Source organism: Danio rerio, chromosome 2 (genome assembly GCF_052040795.2).
Source record: "Danio rerio strain M-AB ecotype USA chromosome 2, GRCz13ab, whole genome shotgun sequence".
In the NCBI taxonomy this organism is placed as follows: Eukaryota; Metazoa; Chordata; class Actinopteri; order Cypriniformes; family Danionidae; genus Danio; species Danio rerio.
The window spans coordinates 33,901,592-33,925,108 of record NC_141022.1 but is presented as its reverse complement, the minus strand read 5'-3'; the positions used below and the strand labels follow the sequence as shown (position 1 = coordinate 33,925,108).

The 23,517-nt window shown below is 38.4% G+C and overlaps 1 protein-coding gene and 1 long non-coding RNA gene across 38 annotated transcripts in view; one reads left to right on the top strand and one right to left on the bottom strand.

The window, feature by feature from the left end:
- The window catches only part of ctnnd2b (catenin (cadherin-associated protein), delta 2b), a 140,489-nt gene extending 117,718 nt beyond the window's left edge, over nucleotides 1-22,771 (top strand). For 21 of the 37 annotated variants that reach the window (XM_087239552.1, XM_087239548.1, XM_087239542.1 and 18 more), the window contains 10 exons: nucleotides 1,515-1,632; nucleotides 3,918-4,103; nucleotides 6,790-6,984; nucleotides 7,418-7,568; nucleotides 8,418-8,640; nucleotides 11,081-11,165; nucleotides 11,374-11,500; nucleotides 15,679-15,810; nucleotides 17,508-17,584; nucleotides 20,480-22,762. In XM_087239552.1, the coding sequence (XP_087095678.1) occupies nucleotides 1,515-1,632; nucleotides 3,918-4,103; nucleotides 6,790-6,984; nucleotides 7,418-7,568; nucleotides 8,418-8,640; nucleotides 11,081-11,165; nucleotides 11,374-11,500; nucleotides 15,679-15,810; nucleotides 17,508-17,584; nucleotides 20,480-20,725 (1,540 nt within the window). In that variant the 3' untranslated portion in view covers nucleotides 20,726-22,762. 37 annotated transcript variants of the gene reach the window in all.
- LOC147846404 (uncharacterized) lies at nucleotides 2,980-8,920 on the bottom strand. The gene is made up of 3 exons (XR_015478644.1): nucleotides 6,082-8,920; nucleotides 5,436-5,814; nucleotides 2,980-5,301 (listed from the first exon to the last, which is right to left on the bottom strand). It is a non-coding gene; the product is annotated as an uncharacterized LOC147846404 (long non-coding RNA).
- Nucleotides 22,772-23,517: the final 746 nt, after the last annotated feature.

Below are 23,517 nucleotides of genomic sequence, written 5' to 3'. Positions count from 1 at the left end.
GAGAGAGAGAGAGAGAGAAAGAGAGAAAGAGGGACCACAGGATGCTCTCTTTGATTTCTCACAGCCACCTTCCAATGAGATCCTGCTCAGATCAGACTTCCCGATTCAGGTCTCCTGAGGCTCCAGCTCTTGGGAATCTAGGCCTGTTGCTTTGAGGCATGGTGATGCCTCTTAAAAATGATGTGTGAAATTTTGCTATGTTAAAAAAGCCTTTTTCTTGGTTTAAAAAGCCTTTTTCTTGGCTTCTGAGGAGCATTTTTCTTAGATGCTACTCAGAAATTACACAATGGTAGTTCATTTTCTGTATGTTGGAGAAAATGTGGAAAACAAATCATAGCCGTGTTTTGTAGATCTGATTTGTTATTAAAGGCTATTGAAGAGTAATACATACCGTACTGCCCTATAATTCAATTCAGGTTTATTTATATATCGCTTTTTACCATGTAGACTGTTTCAAAGCAGCTTGACATAGTTCTAGTAAAGTCAAGATTTTAGAGTTGAAGTTTAGTTTAGTTTAGTCTAGTTTAGTTTAGTTTAGTTTAGTGTGGTTTAAAGTCTGTTAGGCTTAGTGTGGTTGTTCAGTGTGGTTGGTCTGTTAGGCTCGACCAATATTCTTGTGGCCAAACTTCCTGTGTGGAGTTGCAGTCTAGGCGCCGAAGGCTGGAGAAGCTTGACGTTTAACGTGGAGAAGCTTGAGCAGGTTGAGTAGGGCACTGGCGGGAGGTCAGGCTGACCCACAGGATCAATGCGGGGACTCGTTTGTCACTGTGGTCTTTCTAGAATTAGTCTCATGCACTCCATTCCTCAATGACCACCACAGGATCAGCTCGGGATACAGCCTGGTCCAAGATTATGGATACCTTGGGACAGGGCTTAATTTGTGCCTGAACACAATTTGTGCTTAATTTGCCGGAATACAATTTGGGCTAAATTTGTGCCGGATCCACCTCTGAAATCTGATCCGGCACTTCATTTTACCAATCCCCCTACTCACCGCCCTCCTTCCCCGTCCGCTGTTCACTTTCACTTTGTTCTGCGACTCCCCAACGCTCTTCACTTTTGTCCACGTCACCTCTACATCCTCAGATAGTATGCCGGATCTGTTACCCCGATCTGTTCTGGGTCCTCCCGATTCACAAATTAAGCACTGCCTTGAGATCATCACTTCACAGGTTGTAGTGGTTAACGGTTTTTCTCTTAATGAATCAAACTCAGACTTCTTGTTGGCTATATATAAATAGTCCTACCCTACTATAAACACATGGATGGAGATCACAATGAGAATTTTTAACATGACATCTGATCGAAGTGTAACTAACATTATAGAAGTGCATAAAAAAGAGAAAGAAATAGCTGACTGAGTAATAAAAAAATGTGTAATGCTGAAAACCATCTGTCCTTTGTTTCTTTGGTTGGTTTGGTATTGACTTAGAAGCTCAATACCGGTGAAATGTAATCAATAGCATCCAACATACACAACGCTGAGTTCATGTGTGTTCCTGTGTTCTCTACAGGAATGTGAGCTCGGCCGGAGAAGAGGCCCGTCGCAGGATGCGGGAGTGTGAGGGTCTGACTGATGCGCTGCTCTATGTCATCCAGACAGCCCTGGGCACCAGTGAGATCGACAGCAAGGTTTGACCTTTCCCTCCTCTGCCTTTCTACAAAAGTGCGTGCATTCATTGGGAATTCTAGCAGGTTTATTTGTGCAGTTTTTGCTCCCCCACCATTCCAATACAGAAGCAGAGCACTTCGCCACTGCTAAATGTTAGATGAGAATGAAGGCAGAATGCAGAATAGTGGAAAACAATTTTGCTGAGTAAATCTTTCCAGACAGTTTAGTCTCAGATGGTGTGCTCATGGACCACCCATAGTCCATTGACTTACTGTCTGATAGATATTGCGCACAAACTCTTGATTTGGGGTGTAATTCCCTAAAGCATTGTTAGACAACTATGGTCTTAAATTACTAACCTTGTTCAGTGACTGTTTCAGTGCACATTTGCAAACATATACTATGAGGGTTTTCTGAAGTTCGTGTCCTGTAGTACTTATCATGCAGTCGTTATCATGCAGTACAATCCATATTTTCCATTCCTTTTGGGTTAAAGATGAGATGCAACCGAACAGGATTTTACTGCAAACATTTTAAAAACACATGTGCATGTGCTGTAGTGTCCTTGTTTATGACATAAAAGGAAATTAAATACTGAATCAAAACTGAATCAAAATTTCCAGGGTCCAGGGAATGCAGGGGCCGCAACTCAGTATTGGCAAACACTCATTCACACACACTCATACACTACGGACAATTTATTTTATTCAATTCACCTGGAGGAAACCCACATGAACACGGGGAGAACATGCAAACTCCACACAGAAACATCAACTAGTACAGCTGGGATTTGAACCAGCGACCTTCTTGTGAGGCGACAGTGCTAACTACTGAGCCACCGTGCTGCCCCCTAATACTGTTTTGACAAAGTTAATTAATGTTTTTAGTGGTTTTAGTGGTGCATTGTGCTATTATGGTTCTGAAGTGAATTATGTTGTTATATGGGAAATGCAACTCAGATTGGCTGACTTTCTACAACTTTCAGAAAGGAGTGCACATATTTTTTTTATTTATGAACCTGTGTGCACTGTTTTTGCTCTCATATATTGTTGCTTCTCATATATGTTTTACTGACACTGGCTGTGGTGATTCCAGCGGTTAAGAATTACATAGTGTTTTTTTTACAATTTCTTACTATTATTTATTAAATACATGGACTGTTCTGAAAATGTTTGATCACAGCTGATCACAGAGAGTTGGAACAGATCTTTTACTCCCTGTTTCTTTGCAAATCCTGTTCTGTGGACATGTTTATATGCATTACTACGGAGACATGCTAATGCCTGTCAATCAATTTGGTGGGTGGGTAAAATCACACTCTTACGTCACATTGCCGTGGCCCCAAAATCACTCAGATCCTATTTTAATGTCAGGAATTAAGGAGATTTGTGTTTCTATACCTGCACACAGTTCTGTCCAAACAGCTTACAAAAGTTGATTTTGCATGATGGGTGCCCATTAAAGCACTTGAACCTTGTTTAGATCTGGTGCTATAAGATGTTTTATAGTGTTTAATGTTATGTTTTTACATTTTTGTGATACATTGTTTTAGATCAGTAATGCTGGGTCTTCAGTCCTCATTCATTACTACACTGGCCACTTAGTTAAACAATCTTGGATGGTTAATCTGGTTCAAACTGGTAGAGTTTTAGGCATAAATACAAGACACCGTATCAAAGGAGTCAGATTAGTTTTTTTTTGGGCTTCTATTATTGCTTATACAGTACCACCAACAACTGTTTTGTATATCTGTGGTTGCTCTTAAGAGAGCTTTATGGTAATTACACAGATAAAGGCATGCTGTGACACACCTCTCTATACCGAGTCTACATTTTGTTTGATTTTCGAGGGGTCTCTGTTACTAGCATAATACTCGGTGAGAACAAGTTTGAATGAGAAAAAAAGCACATCACACTTTAATCCCTCTGAAAGCATTTACAAGATCAAAGTCGTCCTCTTTGTTTTTCCTGCCTCACTGCTCATCACAATAGGATTAGTTCTCCAGCTCTCCACTGGAATCCGTCCAGAGGACTAATCTAACAAGAGACTATTAAGAGTTCAGAGCACAATAATGCACAGCCTTCCCAAAGAGGACAGATTGTCTTGCAAATAGAAAAAGACATTTTGATATTTACTGTGTAAATTCGAGTCAAGTCAGACCTCTTGAAGTTGTGCTTCCAAAAGATTATACTGATTATAAAAGATTATTCCCATTTGCAGGTGCTTCTATACTTTGCACACCTCATAATATGAAATAATTTTTTTTTCTCTCCTATATTTGTGCACAAAATGCACCCTCTTCCAGACCATCGAGAACTGTGTGTGCATCCTGCGGAACCTGTCCTACAGGTTGGCGGCAGAGACGTCTCAGGGGCAGCAGATGGGATCGGAGGAACTGGATGGGGTTCTGTGCACGGATGCCAGCGGGAAGGATGCAGAGAGCTCCGGCTGCTGGGGCAAGAAGAAAAAGAAAAAGAAGAGCCACGATCAGGTGGGCCGGGGGTTTTTATCCCTGCAGCTGCTGGCAATTAGCATCACTTAGCGGCATTCGTGTGCGGGTCGCCTGCGTCGACACTCGTCCTCCTCCAGTGGATAATTACGTATTTTCCAGGCTGATTTCATTTAGTTTCTGAAAACAGATGAAGACAGGGGCATCGGCAGTGTTTGTTCTGCATTTGCATGGCATGAATAGCGAGGTAAAAGGTGACATTACTTTGCATTGTGGCTTTTAAATAAATAAATAGTGTCATCTCTTTCGGTAACAACAATGCAAATGCACATCTGGTTGTGTGGCAGTTGAACGTGTCCTGTCTCATCAATTATTCTGTATACTGAAAAACTTGTGATCTTTAGCTTCAAAGATTTGGTAATGCATGACAAAAAAGAAATGTTATTTCTATTTCCTATAGCAATACTATAATATATTAATCATTACATATACTATGGTATGATCATCAGATAGCACATTGAGCTGATTCACATTCAAGCCTGGCTTGAAACATTGACGTGTCCTGATTTCTTCTGTTCTCCCAAGCATTTCCTGGTGCGTCTATACAGTGCTTCTAAATAAAAGTGGCCAAAAATAAATAGCATCTGGCACTTTCCATGAATGGAGTACAATTTGCTGTCCCATTAAACTTTGGCACAAATCTCATGGTTTTTTTGTTGTGAAACCCCCTCCATCCTTTTTAAATTAGGATTTTGGCCTGCCACCTCTCAAATGTGTTTAGCAATTAAAAGCATAGAACAGTGTCATTTTTTTATTTTTTTACAGAATAAATATTAATTTTTTTTGTTGTAGAATAAAAAAACATTTCCATTCAAAATATTTGGCCCACTGCATTTTTAATTACACAAAGCTGTGAGAAAAAATTAAAAGGCTACTTTTAATTTTCAGTTTCTCTGGATTTATTAGGTAAGGGTTTGCTTAAAATGTAGATTTTTATTTATTTCTATATGAGCAATTTCACACACGTAGCAGTGTGAATTGGCTGAAATTTGGCACTAGTGTGAGGCGTGCGTTGGCACGAAATCGCAGGCCGAGTGCCTTAGTGCCCTCACAGTGATGATACACAACCATATCACACTACTACAATTGTGAGATTGCGTTTATAAAAAAGTTTGACAGCATAATCATGAATAAAAAAAAAATCAAACACGGAGAATCTAGAACCCTTTTGTATGAGGAACTACTTTCTTCCTCCATTTATTCACATCTGCAGCTGACGTCAGAACAGCAGAAACCATTAATTCATCAGCAACTTCACTTTAGAGTTAGTATTTAAATGATTCTCTAGCATAATGTCTAAAGTGATGACAAAACAGGTGATTTTGCTTACATTTTAAGATTATAAGGCTGAATGCCATGAAATGCCATCAGTCTAGAGACATTTTCCAGTATTTTTGTTGCAATCAAATCACAATAATTAACCCCAAAAAAGCCAAAGCAAAGCAATCACAACCAGATTACTGTTGTGTTTGCGATATAGAAAAACGCTTAACACGTGGGCATTTCTCATTTTATTTGTGTTTACTGGACTAGTCTGGAGTAACAAAAACAGGAGACTCATTAGAAACAAATGGTCAACCAAAAATAAACTCAGAGCTATACAAAGAGTGGCCAACCCAAAATACATACATTCCTGATATCTGAGTCCCATCTCACACTCAGTACACTAAAATTGTATGGTATAAATACAGCACTACAACATAAAAAGACAGAGTTTGACTTAGAATGTCACTTGCCTGTTTAATAATGATTTGATCAGCTGTAGTTTGAAATTACACTGTTTTTTTATCTTCTAAGGCAGGGGTGTCCAAACTCGGTCCTGGAGGGCCGGTGTCCTGCATAGTTTAGCTCCAACTTCCTTCAACACATCTCCCTGGAAGTTTCTAGTATACCAAGAAAGAGCTTGATTAGCTTGTTCACGTGTATTTAATTGAGGTTAGAACTAAAATATGCAGGACACCAGCCCTCCAAGGTCCAGTTTGGACACCATTGTTCTAAGGGCTTATTATGTGGTCTCTGTCACCATCTTGTGGCGTAACGTCAACTATCTTTGCTCCGCTCAATGACAGGCTAATGGCCACCGGTGCGCTGTCTCAGAAATGATAACTATTTAAAACAGGCACTATCCTTATAAATAAACTGCATAGTTACAGTTTGAACAACTACATTCTCGACTAAAAAGCCTCAAAAGTACATTATGTTGTCCAACAGCTGCAATATTTGTCAAACTGTAGAGTGTCTTCTGCTTCTTGCTGTATGTGGGTGGAGCAATACAGAAGGGTGAAGAGGCTGGAAGAGTGCTGTTATTTGCTAAATATCTCACTGCTATCAGGCGATCAGATTCAAGAACCAGACAGAACTGTTGAATAAATTTATATATTCCACATTGGTATCGTATTATCTAATAATGTAGGGAAGCATAAACAATACATTTTTGCTAAATGTATGCCTTAATTGTCCATAAATGATAAGCACTTCAGGAGTTTGCTAAATATTAGACATGCCACAAATATTGCTCACAGGGTTGTAAAACTAAACAGAAAATAATACACATAACTGATCATTTTGACACATTATTTGTAGAGACATTCTGTCTAAGATACCTCTCTCAACCAATTACAGATATCTTGTCTGTATGTAATGACACCTGCTCTGTCTCTGCTTTCAGTGGGATGGTGTTGGGCCTTTTCCCGACTCCAGTGACCCTCCGAAGGGACTACAGATGCTATGGCACCCGTCCATAGTGAAACCATACCTCACTCTGCTGTCTGAATGCTCGAACCCGGATACACTGGAGGGAGCGGCTGGGGCTCTACAGAACCTGGCAGCGGGTAGCTGGAAGGTAGGCCCCACCTTAAAGCCTGTGAGTAACCCGCACCTGAAGAGCCACAACCCACCCAGACTGGCTCTGGCACCAGCATTATGACTGATACACATACACATTCATATTTCAATATTGTCTGTCAAGGTCACAGAGTTCTGCAAACGGATAGCTTAGACAACACAGTGAACTTCATATCGAGAACAAAGCCTCTTTTGAAAGAACAAAGCCAGTGTGTGAGAACTGACAGCTTGAAACTCACATCTTCAAATGGATACAACGTAGAAAGGGTCTCAATTCTCAGTCGGAGTCTTGAAAGTGTAGACAGCGACTCGGATATTCACATTTCACACTTCAGAATCTACTGTTATGCTCATTTTCTGCTCATATTATACGGATGAAATAATGCAACCTTGTCAACAAAATCTCGATGCATCTTGATAATCATCTTCCATCTTTTTTTCTGCGCCTCCAGTGGTCGGTCTACATCCGAGCTGCCGTTCGGAAAGAGAAAGGACTTCCCATTCTAGTGGAGCTGCTGAGAATAGACAATGACCGGGTGGTGTGTGCCGTGGCCACAGCTCTCCGAAACATGGCCCTTGATGTTAGGAACAAGGAGCTCATAGGTGGGTTCGAGACACGGAAGTGTGTTTGCCTCAAGCTAACATTTTCTCTTTGACTCCAGCTGAGCCGAATGCCGCAGAGGTACGTGTACTTTTAAATTACTTGTAAGGCAGAAAGGCTTTTCAAGATCCATTTTCTTTTTTGTGCAAGCGTGTGTATTTGTTATGTGTGTTTCAGCGGGTGGGCATCCGTGTAGCGTTTTTAGTAAGGTATTGCAGTGAGGTGAGGTGGCATTGTTTGAAAGGCTGCTCACGACACTAACAGACTATTGATCTTTATAATAGTTTGTGTATTCTGATGCGCCCTCCTTGTCTCCATGGCAACCGCTGGCGCACTTTCAGTCTGGTCTCGGCCCTGCATGAGTTCGAAGGCATCTGAATCTCTTTTGGAATATAGGGCAAGAGGAAAGGCATAAAACTGTACAAATGTCGAGACGCCAGCACCATCAGAATACTGATCCTGTGGGTTCTTTGCGGATAGAGCAGTTCAGACGTCCTTCATTATTTAAGGAAATCAGTCATGAAGTGGGCAAAGCTGCGCATGGGAACCTTTCTTTCATGTAACTTGAATGCAGTTAAAAGCAGTTTTATAGTGCAGGTTGTTAGGCTGAGGATTTGCTCCCCGGTGGGAATGGCCATTTTGCGGTCACGTTAAGTGTAAGCGAGCTGCTGGGCAGAGATGTAGGTATATTGTTTTGGCACTTCCAGTGCTCCAGCCATGAGGTTCAGTGCATGTAAAAAGCTCTGCATGCCCACGGTGTAGAATTTGAATCTAGATTCTTCATTTGTGAAAAGGCATATAGTTGTTTTATTTCCTTTCTGACTTTTTCGTTTCTTTACTTTTTATCAAAGGCAAGTATGCCATGAGGGATCTGGTACATCGTCTACCAGGAGGCAACAATAACAACAGTACTGGCACCGGCGGATCTAGCAAAAGCATGTCCGATGACACTATCACAGCGATCTGCTGCGCTCTGCATGAAGTCATCACCAAGAACATGGAGAACACCAAGGCACTTCGTGATGCCGGCGGCATCGAGAAACTCATTGGCATCGCCCGCAGCAAAGGAGACAAGTTAGTATTTTAGTTTTTCGAGTTCAGACTACACAGATTAAACAATTTTGACTACTTAAAATAATGTGAAAAATCATTGCTTGTCTTTTTTATGACATGGATGAAGGCATAACTGGGACTTCTTAAAATAAGGGTGTAAACAAACAATTGCTACACCGAAGCATTGTGTTTTGTACTGGCTCTTCACACACACACACACACACACACACACACACACACACACACACACACACACACACACACACACACACACACACACACACACACACACACACACACACACACACACACACACACACACACACACACACACAAACACACAAAAAAAACTTATCTTCTCAAAAAAAAGAAAAAGAAAACATAACAGTTGACACATTATGGTAATATCATAGTCCTTTTTGTCAAGCTTGAAATCTGTACTGAAGATTTTCTGTGTTCCAAGCTGTAATGCAACTTGTCAGGGTGGACCAAACTCATAGTGTCCCAGTCTTGTATGATCTCAGGATACAATGATTAATTAGAGAATTTAAACTAACTCTGAAAATGTACTCTTTTACAGTGTAAAGTATATTTAAACTGAAATGAAATGTATCAAGACATTCAATGCTTATTATGAAATTACTAAAGCAGTTAGTTACATTATTAGTTAGTTAACTTTATTTTGATGGTCCATTTAAGTATTAGTGGACTGTCTGCTTTATATCTCCTGACACTGCTCCTTCAACAGACATTTAACAAACCATAAAAAACTTTTAAATTCAACAATCGGACAATCAAAATAAAGTGTGACCGTTTAAAAACTTTATTTGTCCCCGTAGGAAAATTTATTTGCAGCATACACTCACAGAGACATCTGACATTTCACATTTGGCATTTATATAAGTAAATCATTTAAAAAACATGATACCTCTAAAAAGATATACAGTCTACTGCCTATCAACGGCAACTGAGGAATTTAAAAACTTAATTGTTTGAAGTATAAATGATCATTTTATCCTATTACTTACGCATCTGGGAACACTATATCGACGACCTGATGGTAACAATTGGAAGGTGTAGGATAAAGGATGTCTCTGATCATCATGATAGCCTTATTTAGTCCCTTTACTTTGTATATAATATCAATACTCTTCAATTTTATTCCCAACATCTTACTGGTTGTTGTTACCACCTTCCCCAGTGACCTCTTCTGGGCCTCAGAAGCATTTACATACCAACAGATCACACTAAATGTTGCAATACTTTCGATAAAAGCACTATAAAACATGATCAACAATGTGTTGTCAACATTAAAGGATAATAGTGTCTTTAAGAAGTACATTCTCTGTTGAAGCTTTTTCCTTCTACAGTCAGTCCATACATCCCACTTAAGTTAATAACGTGTTCCTAACTTGCTTTCCATTAATTAATGTGGGATAACCTGTTGAATTCTAGAGCTTTGATTTGGTCACCCAGTCAATCATTTTATTGTCTAATAAAAATTATTTTGCAAGTGTAGCAGCTAATATGCTAGGTGAAATACAATTAAAAGCCGATGAGAGATCCAGAAAAATAGTTTTTGCTTGAGTTTTTGGTTTCTCCAGATGAGAGTGCAACAGGAACAATATAGTTAAAATTGCATCATCAACTCCTCTAAAGGGTTCATATGCGAATTGCAGAGGATCTATAAGATGCCGTGTTTCAGATAAAACATACTTCATTGTGAGAACATTTTTGGGAAGCATATTTGGATAGTGCAACCAACAGCCTTTCTCTTCATGCAAACCAAACCTGCTCCCAGGAGATATTAGGATAAATGGAAGTCCAGTGGATCCAGTAGTATTTGTGAGCTATTGCACTGTATCAGTTAACTCTGAGAGTGCATAACAAGACACACAATTTAGTTTACTGCTAACTTTACATGACTTTTTACAATAGTTTTATTCTACAGGGATGCATTCAAGTTAAGACTTTTATGTTACAAAATACTATTTCAAATAAACGCATTTGTTTTGATGCTTCTGGACATGGCCTTGGCCACAAAAAAGATATATAAAAAACTATTGATCCCAAACTATTCCAGAGCAGTACTTTTTTAATGAATTGATATTTAGAGGAATACATCTACTCAGTATTTACAGTGTATGTTATAGCCTTTATGGTTCCCATTGGAGATTATTTTGTACTTAGGAATTCATCTGCATAATGAAATCTATGCAGAGGATTGAACTCAGATTATTTTACTGAGCTATTCATAGCCACTGTTGTTTATAGAGTTGAGAATGTACTGTGAAGTGTCTGCATTGTATTATGCAGTTTTATTTAGTTTGCACTCTGGTGAAGGAATCTATTGTATTGGCAGTCCCAGAAATGGATTAGAATCTTAACATTCATTTCCTATATTGCTTTTGTCATTGCTTATGGGCCTATGTTCTCCATTTTCCCCTCTGTTTCCCTGCAGACATACACCGAAAGTGGTGAAAGCAGCATCTCAAGTTCTCAATAGCATGTGGCAGTACAGAGATTTGCGGAGTCTCTATAAGAAGGTAATGAGTTTGGTAGAACTCGCTGTTATTACATCTCTTACATGAGACATTTCTGCTGCCAAATAGGTATATCCACAGAATCAAATTGTATTTTAAAGCATTTCTATTTTAAATGCATGAAATGTTTGTTTGTTTGTGTCTGTCAAACACTTGTAACCAGAAGGTTTTGATGAGGGATGTTTCATGCTCCAATTATTTTTCGCAACAGGACGGTTATTCTCAGTATCACTTTGTTGGCTCTTCGTCTACAATTGAGAGAGACAGACAACGACCTTACTCCTCCTCTCGCACTCCATCTATCTCTCCTGTGCGGACCTCACCCAATAATCGATCAGGTGAGAGCAGCTCCGCTTTCCTCCATTTTGACCACAAGTGATATCATTGACATTTGCTTTGCACTTTACCGTCAGTGTCTTTATCTCTTTGTCAGGAGTAGATTAGGGGAATACAAAAAAGTACTTGGAATGATCAAAACTACTTATTTTTAATGCAAGTAGGCAGTGGGTTGCATAAACACCTAGTCAACTAATCAATCTGTATAATAGGATTGTTTCAGATGGACAGAGTGCACTGAGGTGGAATTGGCCAGGGGCTTGAGACACACTGAACTGTTAAACACAATGCTCAAGGTGCTGGGAATGCTCAAATTTTGGCAGAGCATCTCATTTTTCAGTGTTTTAGGGATAATGATTGAATTCTGGCCTAACTTGTTATGGGCTTTTTCATCATTTTAAAGATGACCTATTATATTCTTTACTTTTAGGCTTTATGTAGTTCCAAAGACGTATTTTACACAAAAAATGTGTCTTTTGAACACTTTCAGTGAGTATTGTCAGCTATAAGTACAAGATTTAAACAAACTGCTGAACTTTTTCTTTAAAAAAAAGTCTGTTTAAGGTACAAGGGGCAGAAAATAATTTTTAGATGTTTATATATATATAAAGATCTAAACTGAATTATATAAAAAATATTAAATAATTATAAAAATAATTAATGTAAAAATTGACTATAAAAATGTGCAGTTTACAGTTTGAAATTCCTTTAAATTATGCCATTATGTGATCACAGAGGGAACACAGCTGTCATGATCTGGGTACACCATGATATTTGTACATTCCAGCTGATGGCAGGACAGAGAATAATGTGCTGTCTGTTGGGGCGCTGCGCATATCCTAATTACACAGCACTACAGAAGGGTCTGTTCTGTTCAATTAACACGCTTTGTTTAGCAGGCGCTGTCCATTCTATAATTGTGTTTCAATACCAATCTTTATTTTAGTAGATTCTGCTTTTGCACTTGTTCTATGTCTAGCAGTGCTGCTGTGTCATCTTCAGCCTGTGATGAATCAGATTGCTCATTATGTTTATTCAAGTGTGGACTAAGGGCAACCTGAATATTAAATGCTCATAATGTGCTCAAATATCATGGGACAAACAAAGAGAAGGGCATATTTATTCTACCTGCTGGTCAGGAGGGTGTGGTGGGGAACTATCCCAATGTCGTTATTCGAGTTGTTATTCTAAGGGAATTTAAAATTTGTACATTTGCAAGTAAGATTGTATGACAATCTGATAAACTAGACTGTGTAATGGACAACGGATTTACTTTCAACAAAGAATCACTCATTAGCATCCAGAATAATTTAATGATGACACAGAAGCAATTCTTACTAATAAATACAATAACATGTTTTGTTTAAAATTAAAAAAAAATTTTCCAACTCATGGAACCTTGTGAATTTTCACTATAATTACAACAAACTAAGGCAAAGATCGATGATGCCATGACTGAGTATAGAAACATAGGAGCTGTCATCTTCATTACATCCTTCCGGACTCCTGCAGAAGTCATATTCATACATGAGCTAAAGCAGAGATGCACAAACCAATGCCCGCGGGCCAAAGTTTGCCCATGCAAATCTTTGATTTGGCCCACCATCCCATTTGAGTTGAGATGCCTACCACCTCCATTATAAGCTGTTTAGGACAAAAGCGTCTGCGAAAATGACTAAATTTAAATGAGAGGGGAATGGGCAATTATCTTTGAAAGAGATCATGATTTCGAAGTACTATGTAACATTTTGTTTGTTTGTTTTGTAATTTGTTTTGTTTTATAATTGAATTTGATTATTTCAAATGTAAATACTGTCACTCGACGGATAGAGGGCAATGCACAAGACATCGGCATGCAGATCAAGGCAAAGGCAGGTGCAGCTTAGTGTACACAGCATTGTGTTAATAATGTGGTTGTTTATGTATTTACTGTAATAAAGTCATTATATATATATTTCTTTTAAATATACTGCATTAGTTATTATAATTTAAAGCAATATTTTGTAGTTATTTTAAAATATTAGGAAACTAATTATAAAATTACTCATGGACACTTTATTTTCATTATTTATTTTTCAACCCGGGCTCATTGTGGAAACGTAGCCCCGCGGACGTTTCTGCGGACCACGAGATACGTCCCGGGAGGTACGTATTCGAGCGGTTTTCGTTTTCGCGGATCCGTGAGAGGCCGCTGTGCGCGCTTTTTCGCGTCTCGGGCGCCTCTCGGGAGCACGCGCCGATCGCGCCCGCACTGTTCTCGCGCAAAAACAAAAAGCCGCCGGATCGGCCGACCCGGCCACCCTCCTCTTCCTCCTTCTCCTCCTCCTTCCCTAAACCAAAGCGACGGTTTGTAAAGGCCGTCCACCAAAAAAAAAAAAAAAAAAAAGCAAAAGCCCTCGTCTTCGATTTCCGCGTTTTCGGATCCTGCCGCTTTCTCGCCCTTATTTTTCGGATTCTGTTTTTTATCTTACCTGATTTCTGGAACCGCTGTTCCCCGGACTCGATCCCGGTCGTCGTGCTCCGCTCCGCCGAAGCAACACTGTGAGCTAAGCAGACAAACTGGTTGCATCGGGAAAGCCCTCCACTCGGAGACGAGCCGTCGGTCGGCGAGCGCGAAGAGGAGGAGCGGAGCGGCGCCACACCGCCCCGCAGCGTTCGCTCGAAAAAACTAAACGCGGCCGTACGTACCTCCAGCCACGTAAATCGCGGTCTCCAGAAACGTTCGCGGGGCTACGTTTCCAGAATGAGCTTGGGTTGTTATTTTTGGGCCGGCATAAGAAAAACTTTGGTTCTTTGGCCCAGCGTAAGGAAATGTTTGGGCACCCCTGAGCTAAAAAGTGTTCAAAATGTATTTTCATGGTAGTACGAAGCAATAAAAAAGTGAAGGCCATCAAGGAGAAACAAACCCGCTAAAGCAATTGCTGATGAAAGTCTTAAAACCAGTGGAGCTTTTATTATGCCACAGCCCACCGACTCTGGTTCTTACAGTCTTAATCAAGTTTTGAAGAAACAGCACAGTTTTATCAGTCTACTAAAACACTCAACATGTTAAAGCATCTTTGGTATTTCGCTGTTTCTATAAAATCACTTTGGAAAAATAAGGGTGTGGGATGTCGTTACCATTGACCACACAAGACACGGTCTGTGTGTCACTGGTTTAAATTGCTTGTTTCTCTGGATTTATTCATTCTTTGAATCATTTGGGATAACGTAAGTTACATAAGTCAGCAAAATATGTAACACTATTACATTTTAAATGTTATATCAACTTCAATATTATATTTTGTGCATTTAATGTCCAAGCATTTCTCGAAAGGAATGTTCACCACAAAAGGACAATTTGCTCTTACTATAATTACCTATATATAGATGATTTGTTCCCTCAGTAAAACATTAAAGAAAAGTTCTAGATGAAACCGTGGTACTTGGTCATGCATAAAATGCAAGTCTATGGATACTGACAAGTTGAGAGTAAAAAAGCAAACAAACATATCTACTTAAAACAAAATTTACAGCTTCAGCTCCTGACAATATGAGGTCTGATTAAGTGAAACACTGGTCTGTGTTTCACCCCATTTATTACACAATCACCTTTAATTCCCATCTTGGATGACCTGAGGGGGAATAAATTGATAGCAAATTTTCATTTCTGGGTGAACTGTTCTTTTTAAAAATGATTTTGTTAAATGACACTCATATTAAAACTTTATTTTAATGAAAATTCATTCTACGATTTCCATAGTAAATTAGCATAATCTTAACATTAATCACTGTTATAAAGTGTTTTATGAAGTGTTACCTTCTAAAAATCACATCTGGTAACGCACTCCCTTACGGAAAGTTTCTAGACAGCTTTATTTAAGCGAACACAAAACTGGCAAGAAAGGTGAAATAAATGACTGTTGAAGGAACGAGTAAGAAGCCCAGACAAACCCAATCAATTACCTGACCACTTCCATTTAGCAATTAGAAGCAGAGCACAGACAATTGTTTGCCTCGAAAGGCAACAAGAGAATTGCTTCATTACAGTAAATGAGTTTTTTATGTAAAATAAAAGATCTTTTGATGGAATGAGATCTTATTGGACTTTCAAATATGTCAAGACACTTTTGCCTTTGCGAACAGGCTGTTTATTGAGCCCTTACTCACTCATTATTGGCTGTGTCTTTTTGTTTTTTAGCAAGTGCCCCCACTTCGCCTCGAGACATGATGAGCTTGAAGGAGAGGAAGACAGATTACGAGTCTACTGGAAGCAACTCTACTTATCATGGAAACAAAGGCGAGCACACCTCCAGAAAAGATGCTATGGCAGGTAAGGCAGCAGTTCAGAAGTTTAAAGCTTGCATATAATCGCCACCAAGTCACTGACATAGCCAACACTGATTATAAAACAAACCATCAAATATACCTTGAACAAAGGCAAAGAGATTTAACAATCCCATATAGAAATCTAATATATGGCATACAAGTTCATATTTGGATTTTCACATACAGTCCCTGTTAAAAAATTATCATACACCGATTACACCCTGCTTTAAAAGACTTTCAGGATAAAGTTATAGAAAGGCACAGGTTAGAAGAAGCCTACAAAACATTTGCAAGGCTGGAAAAGTTTTGTGGAATGAGATTTGATTTCATGCTGTATGACAAATAAAGTAATTATTAAGGGGTATGATGATTTTTTTTTTTTTGACACTGTATAAAAAATATATGACATATGATATATGCAACATATACTTTGAAAAATTCTAAAAATTGCCTTAACATATTACAAATTTTCCACCGTTTTATTTTCAAATATGTGCATATGCATTTGAATATACACTTACCTGTCCATCTGCAAATTTCTAATCAGCCAATCACATGGCAGCAACTCAATGCATTTAGGCTTGTAGACATGGTCAAGACGATCTGCTGCAGTTCAAACTGTCATGCACAACCATCTCAAGGGTTTACAGAGAATGGTCTGAAAAAGAGAAAATATCCAGAGAGCTGCATCTCTGTGTGCGCAAATGCCTTGTTGATGCCAGAGGTCAGAGGAGAATGGCCAGACTGGTTCCAGTCGATAGAAAGGCAATAGGAACTCAAATAACCACTTGTTACAACCGAGGTATGCAGAAGAGCATCTCTGAATGCACAACACATCCAACCTTGAAGCGGATGAGCTACAGCAGCAAAAGACCACACCAGGTGCCACTCCTGTCAGCTTAGAACAGACAGACTGGTTTCTTGTACATGATAATGAGTTCACTGCACTTAAATGGCCTCCGCAGTCATCAGATCCCAATCCAATAGAGCACCTTTGAGATGTGCTGGAACGGATTCACATCATCAACAAATCTGCAGCAACTGCCTGATGCTAATCTCTGAGGAATATTTCCAGTATCTTCTATTTTAGAATCTATTCTAGATTCAGTTTAAACTATGCCACAAAGGATTAGGGCAGTTCTGAAGGCAAAATCGGGTTCACCACAGTACCAGTAAGGTGTGCCTAATAAAGTGGCCGGTGAGTGTGTATATATGGCCATATTTGAAACAAAAAGTTAATATATTTGAACATTTGGGTGTATATGTTGAAACCAAATATTTTTTGTGTCATACAACTCATTAGGCACATAATGCCATATATCAGATTGCCACAGTATGTAGCCTTCCTGTGGCTCAAATGCATGGTGTTAGCTATGGCAAGGTTGTGGTTTGGACCCTGTGGCACAGCAGAAACTGATCAAATGTTTGCCTTCAGTGCAGTTACTGTAGATAAAAAAAAACAAAACAAAAAAAAAACATCTGCCTGCTGCATAAATGTTAATGCACTTGTAACAGTTTAACAGTTTTATTCACAGAAAGCTATCTGTAATCTCACCTGTGCATCTTGGTGTGATGTACTTTATCTCAACAAAATGTATCTGCACCTGTAAGATGATGTAAACTCCTGCAGTTCTGGAGTATATAAAAAGCAAAATTACCATCCGGTCCTTAGAGAGTCTTTATAATTCACTGTCTCTGCAGCTCAAATCTCCAGTGGAACATCTACACTGTTCAGAGGTGCTTACATGTCTCCTGCTGATGACATCAAGCATAACCAGGTGAGCTCAGCGCAATGTTTTGGAGATACTTTACTGTATGGTTGCATTATTTGCAAAACATTAGTGACCAAGTTTGTTCATGCTAGCTCAGGTATATTACATCATATTAACAGACTTTTCAGATTTTAATAATAATTAGTAAATGTTGAAATTAACATCAACTAAGATTATTAAATACTTTACTGCAAAATGACAATAGACAACTTCTCAGGCTAATCCAGGAGATTTAGAATTGTTCTGTGTCGATATTAGCCTATGAATAGTAAAAAGGAAATAATTGTTAATTCTGGGTTAATAATGAGCAATGTGAAATGTCAGTTTTCCTTTTACCTGTTCACAAGTGTAAGAAGCTGTAGATAGACAGTGCTCAGCATAATTGAGTACACCCCATTTTAAAAATGAATAATTTTATCCATTTCTCAGTGAATATAGGCAATGTACTTTGATGTATTTAAACAAAACTGATTTATTAAACTGATGTATTTATTAAAATAATATTTTAGTCACCAAACATATTTAGAAATTGAAAGATAGTACAATTAAATTTAAGCAAAATATTGCAAAAAAATATATATAAATTACAACCTACAAAATGTCAACTAATTTTTTCATTTTTTTGCTTCTCTTGATTTTTTTCTTTTTTCTAAATTTGTATTTAATATTTTTCTATAACATAAATTAGTATGTACTAGTTTTTGGACTGTTATCGTAAGTTATTTTGTTAGAAATAAAAATTTATTTTTTTATTTTGTTTGGCTTCTGTCCTGACTAATCTAATGTATATGCACACACATAATATTGTAGAGCTTCCTATAAACATGTGAATCTAAAAGATAGATTTGTGGGGTGTCTAATTATATATGCTAAGCATTGTATATTACGATTATACCAAATAACCCTGTTATTTAACTAAATGATCATTTTAGTTGCTTTTTAAGGACTGTCTTTAAAAATTGTGTGGATGATTCCTGCCTAAGTATATATGTGCTATTTATTGAGTCTGTTTCTCACATCTAATAAACGTTATATTACATTAGTAAATTTTATCATGCATTACATGGAGCTCAAAATAGCATGTGACCCTGGATGACAAAATAAGTCTTATGTTGCATGGGTATATTTGAGGGAATAGTCAAAAACCCATTGTCATTTATTCATTCATTAATTTTTTTTCGGCTTAGTCCCTTTATTAATCAGGGGTCGCCACAGCAGAATGAACCCCCAACTTATCCAGCACGTTTTTACGTAGCGGATGCCTTTTCAGCCGCAACCCATCTCTGGGTAACATTCACACACTCTTATTCACACTCATACACTACGAACAATTTAGCTTACCCAATTCACCTGTACCTCATTTCTTTGGACTGTGGGGGAAACCGGAGCACCCGAAGGAAACCCAGCCAACTGACCCAGTCAAGGCTCGAACCAGCGACCTTCTTCTACCTACTGCGCCATTGTGTCGCTTAAACCCATTGTATGAGTCAAAATTTGTATTTTTTACTAAAAAGATATTGGTTTATTAAGATCGTCTTTCATTCAGATTTATTTTTAAACATTTGTCTATATATATATATAAAACATGTTATTATGCTAATTCACATTTCGTGAATGAAGATGAATTAAATATATTTTTTGAAGTCTTTAAAGTTGGAAAAAATTAGGTTTTCATCGAATTAGAAATTGTTGAATTATATTGACACTATTGATGTCACAATCACCAGCAATTTAGTCCTTGTAGATCGCTGGTAAGCACGTAGATCGCCATAGAACTACAAATCTACTATTATATGGACTGCAAATCCAGTCATGCACCGCTCACACGCACCTGTTCCCGATTGCATTGATTGCACACACACATACACATAGCCGGAGGATCAATACGAACTGATTTCTAGGACTGTTTAGATTATGAACATTATGACAAGACCCTTTTCTTGTTTCATTGTTTATTCCTGTCTGCTGCCTGTTATTTGACTATGATTCTGGATTCTCTGTATGTAGCTGATTGCCCCTGTGTTGACCATTGCTTGCCTGACCATTCTTTCGAATAAACAAGCATTTGGAGCCGCACTCCTTGTCAGCGTCCCATCACATAACAATTGATCTTGTTACTAAAGAAGAATAAAGCCTTTTTATTATTATTTTCAATCATTATTTATTTAATTTTTTTTTTACATTTACTGTGTTATCTAATAGCTATATTGTTTATGGTCATTATTTCTTGGTTGTTAAAAAGCAGAAAAGTGTGGTACTTATTTTTTGTATGCATATGATTTTGTATCTGCACAAAATGTTCATAATCGTATTAAAAAACATATTAATTGATTAGTATCATGCATTGCTAAGAACTTAATTTGGATAAATTTAAAAGTGATTTTATTCAATATTTAATTTTTTTTGATCCCTCAGATCAGATTTTTAAATAATATTTGATCAATTTTAGTAACATACCATACATCAATGTTTTATTCGACTAATTTATTCAGTTTTTAGACAATATATAAATTTTACTTTCTTAAAATTGTCCCAGGTCACAATTGTGGTAAGGTGAGGATGAAATACTTGACGAAAAAACCAAAGCAATTCAATTCATGTTTATTTCTATAGCGCTTTTAAAATGTAGTTTGAGTCAAAGCCGCTTAACATAGAAGTTCTAGTAAAGTCCACATATCAGAGTTGAAGTTCAGTTTGGTTCAGTTCAGTGTGATTTAAATTTAAAACAAAACAATGGGAAACACTAGTTGAGATGAAGCACCTTTTAAATATATCTCATACGCTCCTTTCTTCAAAACATTACTACCAATAGAGCTTGATTTGAATTGTAAATAAGATTCTGAATACATTTATGTCACTTCCCAAAGCAGCTTCCTTATGCGCTCATTGTTTTTCCGTCAGGTCTCGGCTCAAGGCAACCCTCCAGAGGCCTACCCTCCCTTCCAGACTCCCCCAGGAGCCAACTTCGAGGAGCCGTACTATGAGGACCAAGCGCATAAAAGGCCCCCGCCCGCCGCAGACGGCACCATGCACCTGGGACTGAAGTCCACGGGGAACTACGTGGACTTTTATTCTGCGTCTCGCCCATACAGTGAACTCAACTATGAGACGAGCCACTATCCTGCCTCGCCGGACTCCTGGGTGTAGGGGCAGGCTGGAGGCGGCTGGCAAACAGACACCAGACCAGCATGTGCATGAACACTAGTAGACATCTCACACTCTTAAACCTTCAGTTCGGTTCACTGCTCGCACCACAGTGGCCGGTGAGCACGGTTAGGAAAGTGCTTGGAGATTTTAAGGAAAGACGCGCAAGGAATGCATTTTACCAAACGGATTGCTTGAACTTTAGCATCAGAGGGAATGGAAGAGGGAAAGCGGAAGATACTATATGTGGCGCAGAGATGGGATAGTTACGTGAAGCACAAGAAAATGACATTCGACACAAGCTAAGGAAGTAGTTTTCACACTTCTTTTGTTTTTTGACATCTATTTTTTGTTACACCATGCTTTTTACGGAGTGCTCCGGTGCACTCTTAGCCTTTGTATGTTTTTATTTTTGGGATTTCTTTTTATTATTTGCTTGTTTTTGTACCTCCTTTTTGACTTCTTGAGTCTGGTGTAAAGTACTTGTTGTATATTACAGATGTAGATACAAGGTGCATTGTGTATATTACGCAAAGACTGCAGTGTCCTCCCCACGTGGCTCGATATATATCGTTTTATTTTCCTGTATTTTTAAAAGAGAGAACAAAATTCGGTCACTAAACTTCAGCGTCCTGTTTTATGGGTAAGAAATACAGCCGAAAGGTGTTGTTTGCTCTAATGTTATTGGTTTTTTTTCTAAGCGAGGAAATTACTTACTACTGACGACAGAGCATCACTGCCTGGACAGAGTTTACCACCAATAATAAGAACAATTTCAGGCATATCTGTCAGTTCTTTTTCTGTCACTGTTTTCCAGCTGTACTGACGTAAAGACTGGTCATTCCACGAGTGATCTGTGCTTAGTTATGTGCCAAATGTGGTAATCCCTGAGCCAAGGGGTGCTGTAGAGCTGCCGTTGAAGATACGCTTTAACGACAAGTCACTCGTTCAATCGACGCCCATTTGTAAATGCTTTTTTTTATTTGAAAGATTAAACATGTTCGGACAGCATTCACACTGTTAGAGAAAACGGAGGGACAACGTCTTTGACAGCTACTTCCCCTCCAAAGATGTACAATTAGTTGACGCTGTGTTGTAAAATAGACATTTGCAAAATCTGCTTTTTTTCTTCCAGAAAATCAGTGGTTCTTAAGCTCATCGTAGACAAATCTGTCAATAGAGTATGGATATATATTATATAAATACAAAATATATATATACTTTTTATGTGCAGATGTGGATGTCACCTAACGCAGAAACATTGCAAAGAAAAAAAAATGCTAGTTTAAAAAAAAAAAAAGCATAGGGTTTTGTTCACCTTGATTTCTAACCAGATGTTGACCTCCTGTTGTCATGTTGTTGCTGTGTAAAAGAGGCGAGACCAGGGCTCAGTGAGGGCCGATGTGTTTAATATTGACTTGAAAAGGTGCTAAAACCACGCTCTAACACCTTTTGGCACACACCTTGCTACCTTTTATTAATGCGTTTTGAATGTGCTTCGTGTCCTTAGCAAAATGGATTCCACTAAAACGAATAGCTTCGAATCTAAAAGTAGAGCTGTGTGCGTTTAGACACACCTCTTGAGTTACTTTTTTTTCTTCTTGTAGGTAATTGCCTATATCTCAGGTCATCTTATTGCAAGAGAAGATGGGTGAACATTCCTCTTTTGACTGAATGGAGAACAAAGAATGAAACTACCCTGTAATTTTTGGGATTTTTCAAACTGTAAATTTCAAGTCTGGCAGAAAGAGAGGGAAGGTCTGAAGCAAGCCCTGGTCTTTCCTTCATGTCATTTTACACTTAGGTAATTGTCAGATGCAAGGATTCAGGACGATCCCAGAACTCACATATGTTCAGCACCATTGATAGTGAACGTCTAAGAACAAGCAAAATATCTGTGAAAAAGTAGACATATCAGACAACCTGTATTGAAGATGTAAGTAAAACTTTTTTTTTTCTGTTGCTAGACAAAGTGTTTGAGAGAATTGTGAACCTTTTTAATGCCAGGTTGCAACTGCTATATAAACTAATGGAGAATCACCGTTTTGTGATTTCTTTGGTTCTGTGTCTGATTTATTTCCTTTATTTGGATATTTCCAAAGGTAAGTTTGGTATCAACGTGTACTTTATTGACAAATTTTATTGAAAGAGGTCCTATTATGCCCTATTATTAAGTCTAGAGACTGTTTGGGAAGGAATGGCTGACATGAAACTGACGTTTCGACAGTGTCGAGATCCCGAAGCACAAGTGTTTCGAAGTACTGCACCAAAGCATGATCCAAAACACTCAGGTCATGTGATTAAGGTGATTCGAATCACCCAGGTCACGTGATAAAGGTGTATTGCAAGACTTGGTCACCTGACTAATGCAATTTAAAGCATCGGCCATTTCAGAAGCATTTTGAGACCTAGCGAATGTCTGTTTCACTGACAGAGTTGGAAAGAAATTCTATCCCATGTAGCCTATTGGATCACTCTCACAGAGTGACTGTACTGCAAAAAGCCTGAGTTCGAATCTCGATGAATCCTGAAATACTCTGAAATTGTGACGATGTATTTTAATAATGTTACTTTTTAATGATCAAAACAAGACATATTTGTTCCCAAAGTGTTTACTGGGATGTCAGACCAATGTTAAAACAAAACACGTTACAAGAGCAGCACTTTTAAAAATGCACATCTATAGCTGCATTAACCTGCATTCGAACCCATTATCTCTGCATGCTAGTCTGGAACTCTCACGGCTTCATTAAAACACTTAAAGCCTCGACCCTAAAACGAGAGGTTTAAAAACT